This window comes from Strix uralensis, chromosome Z (genome assembly GCF_047716275.1).
Source record: "Strix uralensis isolate ZFMK-TIS-50842 chromosome Z, bStrUra1, whole genome shotgun sequence".
In the NCBI taxonomy this organism is placed as follows: domain Eukaryota; kingdom Metazoa; phylum Chordata; class Aves; order Strigiformes; family Strigidae; genus Strix; species Strix uralensis.
Window position 1 is genome coordinate 67,132,044 of NC_134012.1, and position 22,306 is coordinate 67,154,349.

Genomic DNA, 22,306 nt, shown 5'->3' on the forward strand with positions numbered 1-22,306 from the left:
CAGATCCTAGGCAGCCAAGGAAGCCCCAGTCACACCTCTGGGCAAAGATGTGCTCAGTCAGAAGTTCAGCACCTCCCCCAGTCACTCACCACCCATCCATTGGCTCTGCCCCTGGGACAACAGCAGTCAGCCAGGCACCAGTCCAGCTCCCACCGTAAGTGGTTTATTAGAGGGGAGAAAAACAACAAAAGTAGCAGAACTCTACAAAAATAAAACAGGTTACAGAGGCAACAGATATGAGACATCGCAGGTGTCTGCATGCAGTCCTGATAGGCGTTAACGTGCCTTTGGACCAGCGTGTGTGTCTGTGTCATTGCTTTCTGCCAGGTTTGGATAAGGTGCAATACATTGTTATATACCACTCCCACTTTGCTGTTTAGGTGACTACCTGAACGTTGACTCTTCCCCAGAACTGTTGCTTCAATACAGATCCATACTGCTCCACCACCTCCTATTCGTCACCCTCCCCCAAAACCCAGATCTTGAAATTTTCTCCTGTCCTCATGCACGGATCTGTAACACCTGGCAAGGTGAGGATGAAGGCTCTGATCACTGAGTGCATATAGTTCCTTGTCAGTCTCAAAGCCCACATGCCCCTGATGTCTTGCACATTTTCCCCCTTCTGACAAGGATGCAGCAAGGATACCAGAGTAGTACCCCAAGAAGCCTGTGCATTAGTGCACAGCACAGCATGTCTGCTGGTATCAGTCTCAATTTCAAATTCCACTGGTTTGTACAACAAACGCTCTTCTAACAAGCCAGCATACATTATTCATAAAACAGCTCAGAGCTGTTCAGCAGCATATGGAACCGATGAATGTTGTTTTGGTGTGGGTGGAGATAGGGTTGATAGGAATGTTTTAGGGGGAAGGAAAGGAGATCATTTCACCCAGGGAATTTCAAGTGCGTCACCAACTGGAGGAGAACATTTCTAAGAGAAACTCCTCTGTTAAAAATCTGGTTTGTCAGGGGGAGAAAGAAAAAAAGAAGGAAAGATTGTGCCAGATACATCATCATAAAACAGAAAAGGGTGGTTAGCTGGGGCTCCTGAGAGCCAAGAAATTAATGCCACACAAGATATGTGTCCTCTGTAAAATCAATACATGGGGGTTGCTCAAAAAGATTTGTTCTGTACTTGCTGGAGTTTCATCACTGTTATTGGTAAAGGCAGCATACTGAATTATTATGGGTGCACAGAGAAAAGACTAGAGAAGTGTTTCTTGATAGTGGAGCACCTACACAGCCTATTTCAGAAATTGTTTTATTGGCCCTGCGCATTTGCAGGCAGGATAGGCACAGGCACTCTGCAATTCAGTCCATGATTGTAGGAAAACAGGCTGTCAGGAGGAGAGACTCCTGAGCACGCTGGGTCACACGGATCATCTTAAGGTCCTCTGACTCACCTTGCAGGCAACTTGGGTTTGAGCCTACTTCCCAGAGAACAACGGACAATGGTAGATCGATTCACAGTCTCTTTTTCCCAGGTTCTCCTGCTGGCCTGAGGCCTGCCTGTAATACACATCCAGGATGCATCACCCTAGTGGAGCCTCTATACATACATGTGCATGCTTGTACACATGTGTGCACAGAAGCACTACCTGATGTTCTTCACAGAGATGGTAGGTCCTTGGGCTCTAAATGTAGATGTAATTTGTAATTACATCTTTGATGCTGGCAGCAGGCAGACCTCATATGCAAGGCACCATGTTGGTGCTTTGTTCATACTGACTAGACCATAAGGATATATAATACTCACTAGCTCAGCAAAATAGGCTGAGTCATGTTAAATGCAAAGTATCAGAGGAGTATGTTTCTGAGGCACAAATGGGTTAAACCTGCCTGCTGTCCTAAGTCAGCTGAAGCTGTCACAGAAACAGGTCTTGAGCATTTTAATTACTTTGTATGGGGAGCAGATAAAATACAAAGCAGTCCGGACACAAAGGGCAAAACATCCACAGAAATATGGAAGAGGACAAGACTACAAATCAAGCCCTGCTTGAGACTGAGAGGACCTACGGGGCACTACTGCCCAGAAGGCCCAGCCTAGAACTTAAAGACATTTCATGAGAGGTGACACACAGTCACACACACAGACTTATACTGATAAAAAGTATCCCTGCTGCACTACACATTGGCAACAACTTCCAGGTCTCTTCCACCAACAAAAGTACAGAAGAGCTAAAGCTCAAATATAAATCAGTTCTCTAAATCAGTGACATCTTAGCAAAATAGAGGGGCAGAAAAAGAACAGAAGGGGGAAAGACAGGGCTGCCCAAAATCACAAGACAATCAGTGGCATGCAGGGATCTTCTCAGTCCTCCCTAACACAGCTTTTACAGGTCTTAGATGCTCCACAGATACAAATGCCTTGTATGAAATAAGAAAACAGTACTACAAGCAAAAACAAAGCTGCAGTATGCTTCCCAACTTACTGAGCTAGTCAGGAGAAGTAGGTATCTCTCACACAAAAACCTACAGCACTCTGGAGGCAGAAATGTGAATCCCACAGAGGGATGAACACAGACCATTCATTACTGCAGTTGCTAACTGTGTCAGACACCATCCCTGGGAGAAAGTCCCTGCCCTGAGGACATTACACCATGCATAGACAGCAGACACAAAACCTGGGAGAGAGAACAGAGGTAGAGAGATTAAGTGATTCACCCAATGTCAAAAGCGCCAAATTTCCACCATATGCAGAGACTTTTCATACATAAAACCTCCTAGGGAATATCATGCAATTATTCCCATGCCTAGGGTGAAAGTGATCACAACAGCAGGGTCGCAGAGCACCTGCAAGATGCAGCCTTTACTTTAGCATTTGCTGGAGTAGCAGATACTGCATCAGCAACAGCCCAAGAATGATGGTCATGCTATTTCTCTGCCACAACCTTAGCAGTACGCTATTTCTTAGTTATGGTCAACAAGGCCCTCAGAAGAGAGGTTCCTGAAATTGGACTGAATAAAATATTTATTTATATTTGCACTACTCTGCCATTAAAGATCTGCAGCTGAGGCTCTGAAATATCATAAAACCTGTAAGCTGGCAGAGAGTGATGTGCTAGGAACTACTGTGCAGCATTGGGATCTTTTCACCATAGCAGAGGAGGTGTCTCTCAGGACAGATATGAGATTAAGGGAAGGGACAAGTACAGGAAGATTCATGTATGTACCCACTTCTTTGCATGCACACAAACACAAGACATGGTTAAATGCCTTTAGCTGACACTCCGAAATATTTCAGCCTCATTCAACACACCTTTGCAAATGGTTGCATCTTCTAATTCCAAGCCAGAATCAATTTGCAATAGGAATGAAATTAGAGCCATATTTGGTCACTGCATAAAGTTCATCTAACCCTTGGAGGCATGAAGCACCTTTGGGAGGGAGACAGCTATTAAAGCTCTTGCCAGGGGTTCCCAGGTGCCTCTCAGTTATTGAGGGGGAGTGAGGAATGAGGAAAGAAGAGATACTGCATGGAGTGGGGGGTTGTTTGCCTCGGAATCAAACAACTGGGCTGGGCCAGGAGAGGAGATGCTGCACACAGCCACTGTAGCAGCTGGGCATAGCCCATGCTACCAACAGCTACAATACACTAATGTATTCCTATAAACACGCAAATGATGCCTTCTTAATAAATACTTGATAGCAATATTTAATCATGCATGCAAGTGAGATGATATTTTTACCTAGCACCCACACCCACTAAACCACAGAGCTGTAGAGAATGAGCAAAAACTGTTTTTCTATGGAAAACCATTCCCGTTAAACGGATAATCCCAAGGACATCACTTGCCAACTCTGGCACTTTTCCCGAGAGCAGAGCTCCAATTAGCATTCTCACTAGGAAGTTTTCACTGTTTACTATTGCACTAATCTCAGTGACAACGCATTCCTCCAAGACCCAATCACTACCACACACCAGACCTTTTTCTCCTTCATGTCTCTCCTCAGGAAAAAAATGTCTAGATTTGACCTGACCTGTGATCAACGCAGATCCTCCAAAGCCCTTAATTCCTCCAGAGCGTAACCTTTTCAACACTACCACCTCCAATCCTAGCCAAGAGAAGCACTATGAATATTTAGTTATTTACCTTGCTTTCTTTAGTAGAAAACTCAGAGGAGTTGGAGATTTTCATAGATTTTGACCGATGGGACTGCCGCCAGAGAGATTCTTCTCGAGAGTATTTCACCGAACCTGTGGCTCTCACCCGGACTTTGCTGGTGCTCTGAACACTGTTAACTCCGATCATTTCCAAAAGTGAGCGTATGGGACGGGGAAGAAGAAAGCTAATGGCACTTTCCAATCCCCTGCAGAGGAATTGAAAAAGGTTATGTCTGGAGAGCCCAGGCTCAAGCAGTCAGTATTTGCTTAAAGCGCACTAGGCTATTTTCTCCAGCATCTTCAGGCACACTGTTCCAAGCATTGCTCACGTCATGGGGAGGGAAGAAAAAGAAGAGGCTGATAGAAACTCCTCCCCTGCTCCACTCCCCTCTCCAGCATGGACTCCCCCTTCATACACACCAACAGCGAGAACAAGAGAGGTGGAGAGAAAGATGCTGGAACAAATGCCAGCAGATCAAGAAAGAGATTCATTTTTCAGCTCACACAGCCACGCTTCTCTGCCTGCAACAGCCTGCCATGCTCATTAGCGCCTGCAGTAACAAAGGACACCATAAAAAGAGTCTTCAGTCACCTGCCAGATACAGGCTTCTGGATTTGAGAAATACCGATGGATTCCCAAAGCACTGAAGACACAAGTGAAATCCCACAGCACCGTAACAGTTCTGGCAAGACCCTGAGAGATGCCCCAGCAAATTTCCACAACTCTAAGCATTTGCACTCATTAGCCAGAGTCCTTGGGGTGCCTTCCTAGGGGGCAAGTGAGAGCAAGACCACTTTCATGCAGTAAGAGGGGCTTAGGGGAAGAGATGACTTTCCCAGGGTGACCAGTGCAAACCAGTGGCAGAGCTGTGAGCAAGCAGCAGGGAACCCATCTTCCGTCTCGGCATCCAGGAGAGCTGTAGCTGTACTCCTCCGTGAGCCAACCGCACGCTCCAGTGGCTGACCCCACAAGTGATGCTGCTCCTGAGCGGCACCCTGTTCCTCCCCTGCAGGAAACCCACACCGCCTGGGGTGGGGTGTCATGGCCCACGCATGCCAGCGGCACCACTCCAACCCACAGGAGCCCGGCTCTGCCGGTCAGGCACACTCCCAGCGCCTGGAGCTGCTCTCCCCTGCGCAGGGGGCGAGGGGAGGCCGACATCAATGGCAGCCGGCGCTCTTACCAGGGGTGAACGCGCTATGTAGGAGAAAAGAGATGTTTACCTCAGTGTTGCAAAAGCACCATCATTTCTGGCTCCTGGAGACCCAGAGCGCAGCAGACTGTGCATTGCCATGGCAACCTGCTCCGACGCGAGAGAGATCCCTCTCTGCTCTGCTAGACAAGGGGTTGGGCAGCGGCCGGCAGACACCAGGGCAGGTGGAGCCGCTGTGCAAGCATCAAGGCAGAAGCAGACAACGGGGACATCATCCTGAACTCAGAAGAGGCACACAGCTTGTGCAGAGACAGCACGAGGAGCTGGAAGACTGTGCAGCACAGGGACCTCACCGCGAGCTAACACCTGGGTCAGCAGCCTGACATCTGTCAGTCCACCAGGCAGGGCAAGGCCAACAGCAGCAGGGTCGCGGTCTGGGAGGACACCAGAGCCCCTCATCCCACTTCCACCACGACACACAGGGAGCTGCAAGTCTGCGCACATGGCCAGGGACGAGGGGTTGCTGCCATGGCATGCCGACACAAACGTCCCGCCAAAAGCTGGGTGAAGGGGCTCCCGCCCCCATTCGTGCCCAAGCCCCATTCAGTGTCAGCTGAGCCATGTTAAAGCAGAGCAAGAGTTTGCTCACCCTACACCATGTGCGCAACAGCACCCACAAGTAGATAAGCAGATGAACTGAGTGGGCTCTTCCCCTGTTTACACCTTCCCAGCCTCTTGCAATCAGGGATTTATGTCCTTAGACGGGAAATGGCTAGACAGCCACATTATGGTCCTAGGTGCATTTTTGCTCATAAAAGACACTGCTGTCTCCCCAGTATGCAGCAGCCCTTCAGTCAGCAGTCACCCTTTGCTCATGTTACCACCAAGCATGCTACAGGTGCAAATCGTTCCCACAGATTGCATTAGGTGTAGACCACACTGAAGTACAACTGTCAGTGGAACAGGGAAAAAGGAACCTAAATATCAATATAAAAAATTGATCCTGGTGTGACAAACTTCTGATTCCCCACAGAACCTGCCTCCGTCCTGCTTGAGGTACAGACTACTTCCCACCTGGCAAACTAGCAAAATGCATTTTCATTTCTACAACAGTCAAGTCTAGCAAGCCCACCCCTACCTCACACATTAAGATCAATTCTCAGACATGCTCCAACTTTTTTTACACAAACCTCTCACTGGTAGGGGGTCCCTGAAGGAACAGAGGACCCTCTTTCTCTGGCAACAAGCAACTGCATGCTCTCAGTTACTTGTGCCACTTCCCAGAAAAGGTTTTATGTTCCTTAACCCATCTGAAATTATCCACTGCTAGTGGAAAAGCTTTTCAAAGAAGATCTCTTCTTAGAGGAAATTTTCACTGCAATCAAATGTAGCTCCAGATGAGTTAAGCAGCAGGTCCTGACAGGTGCTACATAAATGGCCACAAATCACGCCCTATTCTAGCAGCCCCCTGCCTAGAAGATTATTCTTACTCTCAGATTTGAAAGGCCACCTCCCCAAGCACCCTCAACACCTATGAAATAATTATATTCCCTAAATATCACATGCAGACCTAGGCTAATGTGAATTACATTGAGTAATTTCATTATTAAACACAAGCTAGACTGAATCACAGCAACATTTCTTGTCTGTTCCCACAGCACCATTGCCACTGCCTAAGTGTGGCAGTTCTCTACCTAGCATCCTCTGAGCTGAGGTTAGCAGATCCTCAGGCAGGACAGGAACCTTAATTCATGAGGGAACAGGTCTGGTTCAGCTGTAACCAGGCAGCAGTCCAAAATGCCAAGGGTGACAGGCTACATCTTGTTCTTTTTTTTTTTTTTTCTCTCCAATGGAGTATGGAAAATACTTCTCAGCTCACACTCTCTGAGAAAGCCTCCTGAGATCAAGCTTTTGAAGCCTTAAATGTCTTCAGCTCAGATTTCATCGGTGTCTCTGATTTTCATCTGGAAGTGATAATACAATCTTGTACTCCTGACTGAGCCAGTAGCCCCGTGTACACAGTGACTGTCTTCTTCTGGGGAAAGACCACTCTTCAATATTAGAGAAGTCCCACCATTTTAGAAATTAGCATGCACACAGGATTGATTTCTGTCTGTAACTGAGCAACACGGATTTCTGAGGGAGAAGTGTGTTGTTAACATAAATAGAGGGACAGAAAGGATTTTTTTTTTTTCAAGAGGGGCTGAAATGGCTGTGCAATACCAGAAAAATCAAAGCTGTCCACTCCCAGGGGACCCTCCAGGTGTGTTGAGAAGCCATGATCTGCCCCTTGATCACCGGCCAGCAAAGAGGCAGTGGGAAAGGGGCAGAATGAAGATATTCAGTCAGTATTTAGTCTGAACAGCCCAGTGACACCACTGGGGTGACCAAAAGGATGGTGACCCTATTTATAGACAGTCCCTCCAGCAGCTCTGAGGAGCAAACTGTAAACCATCAGGAGAATTTCAAACTTTGGGACAAAACAAATGCAGGATGGGAAAACCAGAGACTCTCCTATTCCTTCCACCTCAGCCTTTTAAAGCCACCCAAAAGCATTTCACCTGTCACAGGCACTATGGCAGACTACATCACCCATAGAGGAAACAAGCAGCCATTCCAACTTGCTGTGCAATAAGCTCCTTCCCATCTCTTCCTCCCACCAGCCAAATTTTCCTGGGAGCCCAAACATAATCAGTCCTTGCTTGGTCCTCCTAACATCATTCAGCAAATTAACAACACAAGAAGAAAAGCTGCGGAATTCAAAGTGAAATTCAATATTGGCTTTTAGGGAACAAACCGAAAGACTTATGTCTGAAGAACTCCAATGTTCTCACACAAAGCCACAAGAATCCATTAGCATCCTTCAGGCCTGATCCCAGTGACAAAGATAGCACCACCAAAGCCAACAAAATACATAAACACACACACATCAATTACCTAAAATATACTCTCAAGAGCCAATAACGTAGCACAGAAAAGCAGCACCATTTAATGCTGCTATTAAATACTGTTTGTTAAATAAACAACATTAAATCTTTCCTTAGATTGCTCTCCTCCTTCCTTCATCCTTGTTTTTTTCTTCTCCCAAAAATGGACCTGGAGGGTAAAGTTAATTCTGGTGGATAAGCTACTCATACACGATGGCTACAGAACTATAGCTCAGCAACTGATCAACTCTAACATTAGTGAACTGGCAGTCCTGTGATATTAAGATAATGATTTTTGAGGTCTGCTGACCAGGGGGAGCTGACAGTCAAGATTAAATCTCAATGTCTCCAACTGTCATCCCTGTAAACAGCAGAAATACTAGAGCAATCATTTCATGTCTATGCGCATAAGCCACCAGGTCAACAGGAACCCTAATAGGGGTGGTGGGAGAATGACAGATATTGACATAAAATTTCAAAATTATTAACCAAAAGTATCCACTTAGATTTCCCCATAAGAGACTCCTATTCTCCACCAACCATAGTACATTATTACATTTATGGATGTGCTAGGTTTTACCAGCAAAAAAATCTGTTGACGTCCTCAAGAAAGAATCTTTCATTTTCTTATGATGTATATTGTAGTATATACACCTGTTGCCATGGGGTCTGAAGGAATCCCTGAAGATGACTCTGTTTCTCTTACAATATGGAAAGTAATCCTTACAATGGAAAGCGGTCAGATTACTACAGCCCAGAAAGCTATCCCACGTCAGCTAGGCTGTAGTAGCTGCACCTCAACAATGAAGAAAAGCACATCAACTCAGCACCAGGAAAACACAAGCATTGCTCCTATGACCCCATGAGGGCAACTGTTTTACTTTACATGAGAAGCAGGCTGAAAGCACATCTACAACCAGCTGGCCTGTGGTCACAGACAAAAGTCTGTTTTACATCAGTAAGCCCCTAAAAGCAAGCAAATTGACAAAACCATATTGCCTGGTGGAAGACCAAATCAATGCTGGTATCACTGTACCTCTCTGGGATTCATGCTGCATCTTGAGCCAAAAGAAACCACTCCTAAGGTAAATGCCCTGCTGAGAGTGGTGGAAGACCACACGTTTAATGAAAACAAGCTCTTTGATAATAACAGGGATGCAAAGAAACCATGCCCCCTTTATCCTGATGAGGATTGCAAGTGAAGAGTTGCCACCACCCGTTTTCGTTTTCCTTGCAGCATATCTGAAAACAGCTCTGTGTCACAAACTAGCTGTTGCATTTCCTGCACTACAGTCTCCAGGGGAAAAAGTTTCTTCTCTTGCATTCCTCCTTTTAGGGACTATTGAAAGGGCTCAAACCAACGAATTTCTGATTAAGACTAAACTGTGATGCATGAAAGTTTTGCTTGTGTTTGTTTCCCAAGGGCTCCTCAACTGCTTTCCCTAGGCCTCTTTGTCTGTTTGGACAAGAGTAAAACGCTCCCTATATAACTCACTGACAGCAGACTCAAAGCCCTCAGTGGGCACTTGGGCAAACTAAGATGGGGGAACTTGAACAAAAGGACAGAGACCCTATCTAGGGAGGATGATCTCATGATTTAGGAAGGCGACACCTGGACTTTACTTCACAGCGCACGCTCTGTAAAGAGGGTCAACTAGCGAACACCATGAAGAAGACTGCTTACTTCTTCCCTTGACCACCAAAGACCCTCACCCTATTTTCACCACGCATGCTCGGACTATGGAAATGAATTCCGGGAACTCATCATCGTAAGACACCCCTTTCCAGGAAATCTAATGAATGTGTATGGTTTGTGTGTATGTAAACTGATGTCCCTTGCTAGTTCTGGGGAGCCCTTATGGTGGAGAATCCCCAGGACGACCCCAGCGCTGCTGATAAAGAATACCTGCTTAACAGTTACATTGGATTCTGGCTGTTGAGTCAATTTCTTCCTTTCACTACCATCTACTGTCAACAGAGTTGCCAGAAATTAAGTGAGACATAGAGTAGGCACCACCTAACACAGACCACCGAGTTCCTTAAGTTAAAGCTGCCAAACATAGCTACAGAAAACAGTAGCATCTCAAACAAATCTATAAAAAGCACCAAAACTCCAAAATTCTGCACGTATGTGGCAGAAACGTACAAGGAGATGAACAAAGCACTGGTGCAAAGCCTACCAACTCAGATCAACTGCAAACAATCAATGCCTCTGTCATTGCAGTGAGCATGCCTGGAGCCAACACCACCAAAATAAACCCCTCACCACCTAGCACTCCCCCAGACATGTGCATAACGAAGAAAAACAACCAGCTTTCAATGGTTCAGACAGCAAACACAACAACACGAAGAAGAAAGGGGGGGGAGAGGAAAGAAAGAAAAGAAGGAAGGGACTGGAGGAGGAGGAAGGAAGCGGGGGAGGTCAGCAAGCGCGGGGGGGGGAGGTCAGCTAGCGGGGGGGGGGGGCGGCGGCAAGCCGGGGGGGGGGGCGGCGGCAAGCGGGGGGGGGCAGGAAGCAATGGGGGAGGGGCAGGAAGCAATGGGGGAGGGGCAGGAAGCAATGGGGGGGATGGGGTAAGCAATCGGGGGGGTGGGGTAAGCAATCGGGGGGGTTAGGGAAGGGAATTGAGTCCACTCTTAGAACTACACAGGGTTTGACATGGGTGTTGTCTTCACTTGCAAGCATTACACCATGGAAGGAGCAGCTCCAGGGTGAAAAATAGGCATAACCTTTCACATCCCTTTCCTCCACAAATGCATGTACCTATGGAATGATGTCCAGCTGTCTTGCCCCAAAACCAGGAGAAATCCTTCCTAACTCTCACAAGTCCTGCCAGAACCCAATCCATCAGCAGGGCAGAAAAGCAGTGTCTTGGATTTGCCCCATGTTTGTACCAAGATCTTTCGAACACTTCATCACCCAAGGAAGCACGACCTTGGAAGGAAACTGAATGTTCTATTTAACATCACAGGAAAGGAGTACAAAAAAAAAAATCAACAGGAAAGGAGTAAAAAAAAAAAAATTAATAAAAATTCAATGAGCAACCCAGTGCTCCTGCTTGAAAGAAAACAGTATAACTAGGTCAGAGAGAAAACAGTCCAATATCATTTGAAGAGTGGCGACAAACAGAAGGAAGGAGTACCAAAGATTTATACAGCAATAATTCTAAAACTGTTGGAAGTAATGTCTTCTCCTCTTCTCTGTCTTTTTTGTTGTTTTTTAAATATGGTATAAATTATATTCCTACTCCTCCTTCCCTCGAGTTGCAGCACAGAACTTAAATTTCAAGCAGATCAGTGGGTGGAAGATCAAAGAATGTTTTTCAGAATTTGTTTTCTACCTACATGTAAGTGGGAGTAATATGTCATAGGGACCAAAATGTATGTGTGACATTGTATTAGAGATTTCCCAGCTTGGAAAGAGCCCAATGTTCCTCTTTCAAACTGACACAGCACATCATTCCTGGAGACCACCAGTCTGTATCCTCCACACTGACAGCAGAAGAAATGGGAAGCTCTGAACAGTGCCGTTTGTCCTTGGGAGCTGCTAAGCATTCCAGTTAAACCAGGGGACAACTGTCAGCCTTGGCTATCTGACGGACCGGAGAAGCTAAAGATCAAATGATTCATTTGCCTGATAAACCTGGACAAGTCACTACAGAGACCTTGACTCCACAGATGAAAATTAACCCCCAAACATTCACTAGGAGCCTGGTATTGAGCCACATATTGCAGCTAGTACTAATGGAAATCTTAGCTGACTCTGCTTGGGTTTCACTCCTTGCTGAAACAAAAGCCTCATGGGCTAGGTGAGATCTTTTGAATAACAATTGGAACTCAAAGAGATGAAAGTTTGGAGGAGCAAATATAATTCAGAGAAATGCAGATCATGAAAGCAGAGATAGGCCCATCCTGAAATGCCTGCTTCCTAGCAAGATAAGCAAACCCTAGTACCACCCCTAAAACATTCAGAGTAGTCCTGATTCCTGGATGAACATTACAAAACGTCGTGTTTTAAGCCTCTTCTAAAATCCTACCTTCCCTGCTCAGGCACAAAGAGCTGGTGAGGAACATTAGGCTTTTGCTATTATCTTATGTTGCTTTCCTTGACACAATACCTGGGCTTATTTCACTTGAGAGATGTGCATAGATTTCAGACTTTTCTCTTTATATGCATTGAAGCAAGTTCCTGGAACGCAAAATATTCATTATTCGTAGGACCCAAGGCAATGCACACACCATAATAACCTGGTTTAATTCACAGTTCTGCACAGGCATGCTTTAACTGGTTATTACTCTTAGACAGGACAAATGACAACACGCAAAAAATCTCAACCCAAAGACAGCAAAGGTTATCACAGCAGGAAGGTCCTTGCTGAGGATGGAGGGGAGCAAAGAGAAGCCGGGTGTTCCCTTCAGTCACTATGGCTCTGTGGTTCTTCGGAGAGTGAAAGGAAAGTATGCTTCTGCAAGCAACTGTTTAAGACAAGGATTAATGGTTTTATCTTGTGTTCCCTGACTTTTATACTGCCATATTAGACTTTGTTGTCTCCTAGCAGCTGAAAGGGGCCTTCAGTAACAGATCTTTCATTTCAAACAGATAAGAAATGACTGCCCCAGAAACATTATCCCAACAGTAGTATTTTAACAGGAAAACCTTCATTTTTGGGGAAAACAAGGAAGCAGGCTCTCTAACTGAGCAGAGCTCTGGCTTCTTCAGTGGAGCAGAGATACATGCTCCCCTCCACCCCCTCCTCTGGCCACAGCTGCAGGTTGCTCCATCAGTCAGTGCCCTCCTGGGCCACTTCTGCCACAGCTCCTGCCTCCCCAAATTCATTAGGCTCCTGTCTCCATTCAGCAGCAGCAAGAAGGTGGGAACTCCTTGCCAAAAAGCCTCAGACTTGAAACAGAAGAAGTGCAGAGAGTGCAGATGAGAGCAATTAGGGCGTACACAGCAGTCCGATTAGTGTGATTTCCTCTGCGTAAATGGGGGGGAGAGTTAGCTACCAGATGCTTACTCCCTTCTCTCTGCTAAATACCTGAAATGATTGGAATGGATGAAGCAAGATGACAGTAATTCTCTTTAAATTGAGTGTTTGCTTTGAAGGGCTTTTAAAGGGGGAAAAAAGAAAAAGAGAGAGAGAGAGGAGGCAGAAAGACAGTGGAAAAAAAAAAAAAAGTCCTTAAAGTGCAGGGAACTGACACGAAAATAAGATAAACCATACCTTGCAGCTTTTTTAGGAAATTGCATATCCCAGCAATTCTGATCAAGAATTCAGATCATTTAGGAAATTAAGGAGGACTAGTTCATCAGAAGAGTTCAGCACCAGCAACTCCCACTTAATTTGGTCACTTCATTACAGTGCTTTTCCAGGAAATAAAGACCTAGCCAAAAAACAGCCTTTGAGAAAAAGCAGATCTTTTACACAGGACTGGCATCTTATCTCCATCAGCAGCCCCTGCCAGGATGGTTCTAGTCAAGTCCCCGTGGAGCATCCCAGGTCCCTCAGCATGATGGAGAGGCTCCCTGACAGCACGATGCATTAGCAAAGAGCTACCACCTCCTACCAGAAGACACACAGCTAAGTATGATCCCTTCACATCCAGTGTTTATGTCATGGGGTAGCACAGTCACCAGAGTTAGCCCACATTACAGGTTGGGTGATGCCCTGGACTCCATGAATGAGGATGCAGAGGACATTAATGTATGCAGGACAACATGGGCAGGTGGTACTTAGCGATCAGCCTAACAACAGAGTACCCTTCTGAGGATAGTGCCTAACAAAAGAGGAATCTTTTTCCTCAGAGATAGACTCCCTGCAGGCTCTCTGTGGGCTGGGGCAGACATTTTCTCTCCTTGCATAAGAAAAGTCTTGTCATGCCACCCTGCTGCAGTGGAGTCTCACACACCTTGCCACAAGGTGACAAAGAGGAACACAGTGGCCAGCACTGTACCAGCACTTCATTCATGGGGACTGCACTGCCTGCAGGAAATGAAGCAAGCATGCATGGCCAAGTTAAGCTCTTTCCAAGCCAATCTCCTCCTCTTCTTATTCCAGACAATCTCATGAAGCCCAGCTTTGAAGGTGGTTATGGTCACATAATGCAAACCCAGAGTACCATCAGTGAAGGTGGTATCACTGCACAAAATTAAAGCTGGTGTGAGCAGAAGAGGAAGGAACCAGCCTGCAGATAAGCTGCTCCTACACCGAAGTCATGAGGTTCCTTACATTGCCCCAGACTGATTTAGTTTCCCTTCCAAGTACAGAGACCCTAGCCATGGCCTCCCTTTTTACAGGAATAAACGAACAATGGTCTGGTCGTGATTCTCTTAGCCTAACAACCCACAGGTTGGACTTAACTTGTTTTAACTGTTTCTGGTTTGTTCAGCTCACTCTCACGGTGATGCTGCATCTCTCCTCCAACTTCCCTCATCAGGTGCAGAAGCATCTGCAGCAGCTAATCTGGGATATCAGGTATATCCGCTCTGAGGAGATGAGTGCTGCAGCTGGATCCCTTCGTGTATCTCAGTCCCAGTAAACCTGTCACTCATCCACACCTGTAAAAGCTGGTAGCTGTGTGATTCACCATAAGCCTTAGGAGTGAGCACTGACCCATCCACAGCAGAGTAAGTACTGCTGCACTAACTAGAACATGGGCAGTTACAAGTCTTGGTATTTAGCACTCCCTCCAGGGCTTCAACTCACCAGGACAAAGAGACCTTTGATACAGGAAAGTATAAGATCAAGGCTGAAATTCAGGATCACATTGCCTGATCAGTTTGATACAATACGAAATTATTTGTGTGCTTGGAGTGTGACAGCTCAGAACCCAAAGACAGAGTTTCAGAAAGTTTTCTTGCTTTGGAAAAATTTTACTTTCAATAACCTTAATCTGCCTGGATTTAACAGACCTGACTCACCTTCTACATGAGCCAGACCCACAGAGATAGATGTTCCTGATTTATACCAGATAAGAGAATCACAGCTTGTGATGCTGGTTCTCATTTATAAGGAATTTGCCCCAGTTTGAAGGCATACAGGAACCCTGCAGTAAGTATAAACTACCACTCTCAGGTCAGCATGCACTGACAGTACGTAACTGGAAATCAGGCTACTGTCTCCACATCTAGTCTTTACTAGCAGTCAATGGCAGACTAATGGGATGTGTGACAGATGGTCAAACCTGGAGCTAAAATGGAATAAAAGGGAAGGTACCTATATCTGCCTGCCTGGCAAAGCACTGAATATAGGAATACTGCAAGCAGATCCCATGGGGAGAACCACACTTATAATCACAGTTTGACATATTTGCCGTTATGGCTCCCAACTTTAAAAGCAACTTCAGATCTGACAAAAGGAATGAGGAAAAAGAGAGAGAGATGAATCTTTGTGCAGATGAGTGTACAAAAGTGAAACTCCTTTCAGTGTTAATGAACAGACAGAAGACACAAGGTGAGCAAGATCATATTAGCATTTCTCATTTCCATCTCTAGCCAGAGCAGAATCTGTGTTCTCAAAGCACTACCAGTGACACACAGAGAATCATGTCCTGAAGGCTTTGTGGTGTTTACCAAAGCATCTTTATTGCTGGGAAAAAAAACTTAATAAAACAAAGAGATCGCTCACTCATGGAAGCAGAGAGAAAGGAGCAACCAGCTCTCATGTTGGAAGTTTTCTGAGGCTGATCACACAGAATACAGACGTGCCCCTCCTCACATGTATTGATGTCTCCCCTTGAAGGGCTATTTTTCTATCCAGACAAAAGAAACACACAGGGCCACACTGTGCGCTCAGTGGCACTAAGAATGATAGGATTGACTGAAGGTAATGTTTGATTTCTGCCTGTCAGCTGACTGTCCTGGATAGTGCAAGCAGTATTTGCACCCTTGACTCTGTGAATTGGGTCCATGGTAAATGCTGCAGAGAGCTTCGCAAACCCTGGGTGAACGCTACCTGCAAAGATATGAGCACTTGCTAAGACCTCCCTGCTCTTCTTTCCCCTCCAGCACCACTCAGCTTCGCTTCAGGGTTTGGTAGAGTTGCAGAGCTTCTTACAGGGGTGCAGCAGAGCCACAAGGGGAACGCAGAAAGACTGGAGAGGCAGAAAAGCCCACTTGCTTCCCCCACGGGTGTGGGTTACTCACCAGTGGGTGCTGAGGACCTCACTCCCACAGGGGCACACTGCCACCCTGTGGAAATGGTCCTTCCTCTCACAGACAGCTGGGGAAGGACACATGGAGATGTCTCACAGCCTCACAGATGCTCATTAGCTACAATCCTAATGCACCGACAAGCCATATGCACTTTGGCACTGTGCTGAAGCAGGGCTCTGTGAATTTGATTTATTGAAACTAATACAAATTTAATTTCTGCTAAGTCTTTGTAATTACATATCTAGTGGTAAAGTGGCTGCTGCAGACACAGTGATGTAGCTACTGAAATGCATCATTACTGCCACTCACTCCACTCACCCTCCACTAAAACAAGGGGCAGATCATCAGCAAATCTTCAGACAAGCCAGATGAGAGACTGAGGCTAGGTGCCACCTCTGTCCCCAAGACAGCAGAGCAGCATGCAGAAAAGGGCAGAAAGTCTCAAACGAGGCAGGACACCAACTCCAGGCTTCTTCCATCCTGCTACATACAAAAAATCCCAAGCCCTGGTGCTTGCTTTGAGTGGGCTGGTGAAGAGCCAGGCAGCCTTAGCATTATCAGCTCAGTACTAAACACCAAGATACAGCCCTGACTGCGTAATCCTGTCAGCCAGAAAAGAAAACAGCAGTTGAGCACCAGTGGATATCTCTCATCAATACGCTCAGAAGGTTATTTAAACACAGTCTGGAGACCTTTTTATTCAATAAGGGCTGTAATTAGCCTGCAAATTAATCTCAACATATCTCTCTACGGCAGACTGAGAAATGAGATTCCTTGGGAAAAAGAAAAAAAATAAAGCATTGCTGCTGACAGATGAATACTCCATATCCAGATTTAAAAAATAAAGACATTAAATCTCAAAACCAAGGGGATTGAGTTTATATTCCTAACTCCTTAGTAAGAACTGAGGCAGGAGGGCCCAACAAAAAGCTCCCTGAAGAGGCTGGAGAAATGGAAGAAACTACCAATACTAGAAACCAAAGTCTGCCACTTGAAACTATGCAGGTACATCTGTATTTCATAATGGGCCTGAAAAAACCCACAGAAGAGATAGCAATTCTTTTGATTTACTTCGGTAGGCTTTGGGTCAGCTCTCAGATGCAGCAACCTCTCATTTTTATTTCCATTACCAAAAAAAATTATGAACTCTAGTGTATGCGTTCCTATCTTCATTCAAACAGACTGCTGTTTCATGCCAGCAATCAGACAAAAGCGAAAGGAAACATACTCATTATTATTGACAATGAAACAAGTTTTATCCTGCTCAGCCACTTTCTCTGTTCTTCAGATTTAACTCCTGGCACAAACTTAATGAACAAAACCTGAAGCAAAGCAGCCTGTGCCAGACAACACATTCTAATCTGAAATTACATCTCCTGCTCTAATATGAAAAACCAAATCACCTTTGATGAAAAAACACACACACCTTCCAGATACACAGAGCTCAGGATTAGCCCTTACATACTCAATAGTCAGAACCAACTGGCTGCTTCTGTCTGCTTTAATCAGGGGACAGCGCTCTGGGACGGCATGACCACATGACCTTGTAAGACACACAGCTCTGGAGCTGGCCCTACTGAAGTTCAGTCTTGCCTCTCTGTGTTGTAGAGAGTCTCAATCACAATCAAGTGAAGGAAAGAGGGAAAACAACAGAATAAACACTATATATATGTTCTGGGAGGAAAAACACGCCCATTACTTGTTGTGTTTGACAATTAAGATTCAGAAAATGCAAGCAGGGTGTTCTGTTTTGAACCTCCTCTCACTAAAAATGAAACCCATGTTCTGCAGTTCATTCCTTACCTTCAACAGCCCTTTCGGGAAGTCTTTGCCATCGTTCATCCCCTGGAGGTTAGCAATGAACTCTTGGCAGGTCATCTTCTTCCCAATGTTCTGGAAGGGATAGCAGAGAAACACAGCATCATATTCACACTGCTTTCCAAAATTACGTAAATAAGAAACATCAGATGAATTGCATCTCCCTGCTCTCATTTAAGCCCAGCACTAAGAAGGCATTCACAAGACTACTCAAGAGACAAGCATCCTTGTGTGAATACAGTCAGAAATGGAAAGTGCATTTGGACCCCAAGTCTCACATACCCATCTGAAAAGAAAAACAGCTAAATACTGGAGAGTAGTGAAGAGGCTGATGATGAAGCTCCCTGGTATCTGCACGGTGCTTTACACCCCCACATCTCCAGAGGCTCTACCAGCCTCTGATGGAAAAGCTCTAACTTGACCCTGCTGTGGTGCATAAGGAAAAAGAGCCAACTGAGACCCTTTCCAGTGATTTACAATGCTTCCTTCCAGTAGCAACTGCCCTGAGTAAGATGCCCAGGAACAGCCATTATCTTTCCTGATTCACAGGCTGAGGCTGCCTTGACATTTCCATAGGATTGCTCTCTTTTCTCTCTTTCTGTCTAATTCTCAGACTGAAAGTTGCCCAACTGAGCCACAAACAGAAAAGGAACAGCTATGTTCATGTAGGACCCAAACTGCTCCATTTGGACGCTTGAGTCTGCCCTAAATGCTCTTGAATCCCAGTCTCCATCACCCCTCAAAGAAGGTGTCTGTACTCAGTCCCCTGGGTGCTAGAAGTCCCACACATGGCATGTGCGGAGCCTTATGAGCAGGCAGCAATAACAACGAGTTGCTGAAAAAGGAACCCAGAGAGATCTGAGAAAAGGGAAGCAGCCTGGGATGAGCTATGAAGCATGGTAAAGGCAGAGGGAAAACAGGGACCTGTGATGACCCCTTTGGGGACACAACTGCTGCCAGTCAGCAGAAGGGGGTGAAGATGTGAAGATGACTTCTCCATGGTCAGAGTATGCCTTAGCTTTGTGTAAGAGCTTTGTGCGCAGTGACTTGAGTTAGGAGCTAGAGTCCAAGTTAACACAGGAATGGAGCCCAAAGAAGGGCACCAGTTGGTAATACAGGTCATTCAATGTTACAGTTATATGACAGCTTGGACTGCACATTATCTACTTCCCTTCCATAACGTATGATTGGGGAGAGATGGAAAACCAGAAAACCCTTACTGTCAGCCTCATCTAGCCACAAAGGGAGATCCCGCAGCCTGTGGCCAGCACAGACTAGCAAAAAGAAGGCAGGCAGGAACACTGGAACGATGCACTGCTTCCCACATCAAGAAGGCTCCTGACAACACAGTCTGTCTGTAATTCTGGCTCTCTGGTTGCTAAGCTTGCAGAACACACCTCATAATTGCAGTCTTTGGGTGCAGGCTGGAGCTGTTCTAGTAGACTTGCAAATGCTTTCCTTCCTCCCTGTGACAGACTTCAGCCTGCTTCTGTTTGTTTCCTCTACGCAGCAGTTCACAGCTTCCCCATGCTGACCAAAACCAAGAGCAGTGTGGCTCATTCACCCACTGAGAACTAGCATTGCAGAGGAATGGCTGTTTTGCTCCAGGACCAAAGATAGTATCTCCACACAGTGCCACACAGGTTCCAGAAGTGACTGGCAGTCTAGAGATACCTTAAAAGTCTCTAGCATCATAGTCTGGGGGATGACCTCCCTGCAGAGAAGTGAGCATGCATCTCCAAGACACAGCTAGCAAAAATGACTTAGTTACAGAGAGAATGAAATGTGGCAAGATGGGAATTAAGGGGTAAGTAAGAGTTTGTCTACAAGAGTTATGGAAAAGCGTGAACTGAAGGCAGAGCAGCTGCACTACAGCCCTGCAAGCATTTCAGCTTATTGTGAAATAAAAGTGCCCACACTTATGATCAGTATGTCAGCAACAAATGGAGCTCAGTGTAGGCAAGCCCTGTGACTCATTTGCTTCCTGTTCCAGCAGAATTATGGTAAGGATGGGTCAGAGCATTATCTTTATTAGGAAACAGGCAATTAGTATATTATCTGCAAGGGGCTGCATTCCAAATCAACAATGCCCAACTTACCACCTATGTGGAAAATGCAAAGCAGTAAGAAGACCACCAAAATTACAGGAAATCAGAGAGAGAGAGAGGGGGGAGGGGGGGGGGGAGAGAGAGAGAGAGATTGAGAAAAGACACATGCTGGAGTCTGGAACACATTACAGCTGCATACACATAACAACACACTAACAACTGCCAGTAGGATAAGCCTCCAAAGCTACACACTGCAACAGTCAGAGTCATCCTAGCTTCAGCTTCAAATCAACAGCAGCAATGATGGATCAGTCAGATTGTTTACTCCAGTACCTAATGAAGACAGTAGGGCCCACTAAAGCATCACAGGGAGCGACAGGAAACGCTGTCAGGCTCATGCACAACCATTTAGTTTCCCTCCCTGGACTGCAAGGCCAGGCAGGCTGGAGAGCAGGTGCCCCAGGCTGCTTATTGCTCTGGGGAGAGGGATACCTGTGGAGGCTCTCAGGTGTGCTCAAGAGAAGCAGTGTATGCAAAGAGGCACACAGGGCATGTTCCTGTACCTCCACTCACCCTCCTGTGCAACTGATGGGCTCCTCAGTTCGAAAAGGCTCAGCCTCCAGAGAAATAAACTCTTTGCAACTCCCTCCCTGCCCCCCCCCCGCCCCTTCTACAATTTTCAGACAAAGGTATTCAATTAATGGGAGGTGGTTGTCAAAACCCCTGGGGAAGCACTCACAAGCCTCAGCTTTACTACCTGCACCTACAGCAAAGCTGCACCCACAGGGCCAAGCAGCTCTTGGAGACAGACCCGTGGAGCCTCCATCTCCTGCTGCCCAATCCTCCATCCTTGCTGCATAAGAGCTCCCAACTGAGGCCCTCCTGGAAGAGCCTCTAGTGTCCTCTCAGCCAGAGAGAAGCCCTAGAGCCACCAGACTGAAGCCACTGCTCCTGCATGCTATCATGCCGTGCTCCCTGTGTTTTCCCCACTCCATGCTGACTACAGGACAGAGGAAGCCTCCCATCAGCATGGGAATACCATGCATAGCAAGTGCATTGCACCATGGGTGCTGAAACACACGTCTGAGGGCTGCTGGCATCCCATACCTTAGATGACTAAGAGAACTCAAATTGGAATACTACTTGTCCCTAGGCAGGCAGTGGGGAGAGATATGCAGTGGGGGAACACAGGGCTCCCACTCAGGATGCCCACGTCCCTCCTCTGCTCTCTCGGTTCTGGGCACACCTGTTATTACCCTGGCCCAGAAGAACTCTGGTTCCACCAGATCTCCCCCCTGCAACTGGATGCCTGCATACATCACCTTCCCCTTGTGACCTTCCCAGCACCTCCTCAGCTCCCTTCCTTCTTCTGCCTTCCCAAGTGTTTTTACATACTGGAAAGGGGAAGCCAGTCCCAACGACAGCTTCCTGGCCAGGGCCAGCTGCTGTAACCAGGGAAAGATGGGAAGCACACCAGAAAGACAGAGGCCTGCGAACAAGGACACATTACGGCAAAGGCATACACAACTGATCTGGGCATGCTGGAAAGCCCTGCCCACGACAACAGCCTGGGAGTGCAGCCTTCTCACTGTCTTCTGTCTGCTTTTGGAGCATGCAACAAGCAAGGGGACTCTGCTGCCAGAAGACCACTGCCTCCAAGCACAGTGTCGACAGGAGCAGTCTACACAAAGCTGTGCATACTCACATGGCCATGCAGGTCTGTGTTCAGCAGCATCATGGCACAAGTGAGACAGTGAACTCCATCTGCAGAAAGAGACATAACCAGAGTCACATGCAAACCCATGACTGGACCTTTAAGCACAGCTGAAAGTGAGCTCCATTGCCTAATTGAGTCTGCTCCCTTCATCAGAATCTGTTTTATCAATAAATAAACATAATTAATTAAATGAATAGTGAAGGCACCTGACAGCTGCCAACCCAGAACAGCCTTTCTTTCACCTTTTAATGAGTGTCAAAACTATCCTGCAGCACCCAAGGATGAGGCAAACTAGACAGGAAACCATGCTGTCACCCTTTGCTTGGTAATACCAATACCACAGCCTAAATCAACTCCCTCTTCATTTATTTCAGGGCAGAAA

The 22,306-nt window shown here is 46.3% G+C and overlaps 1 protein-coding gene across 8 annotated transcripts in view; it reads right to left on the reverse strand.

Annotated features, from left to right (window-relative positions):
* Positions 1-22,306, reverse strand: part of PSD3 (pleckstrin and Sec7 domain containing 3) — a 111,554-nt gene that overhangs the window by 40,430 nt on the left and 48,818 nt on the right. For 5 of the 8 annotated variants that reach the window (XM_074855390.1, XM_074855387.1, XM_074855391.1 and 2 more), the window contains 2 exons: positions 21,909-21,971; positions 18,145-18,233 (listed from right to left, as the gene is read on the reverse strand). In XM_074855390.1, the coding sequence (XP_074711491.1) occupies positions 18,145-18,233; positions 21,909-21,971 (152 nt within the window). Of the gene's footprint in view, positions 1-4,094; positions 4,361-18,144; positions 18,235-21,908; positions 21,972-22,306 lie in introns of those variants that run through there. The other 3 variants (XM_074855393.1, XM_074855389.1, XM_074855396.1) reach the window with 3 other exon arrangements.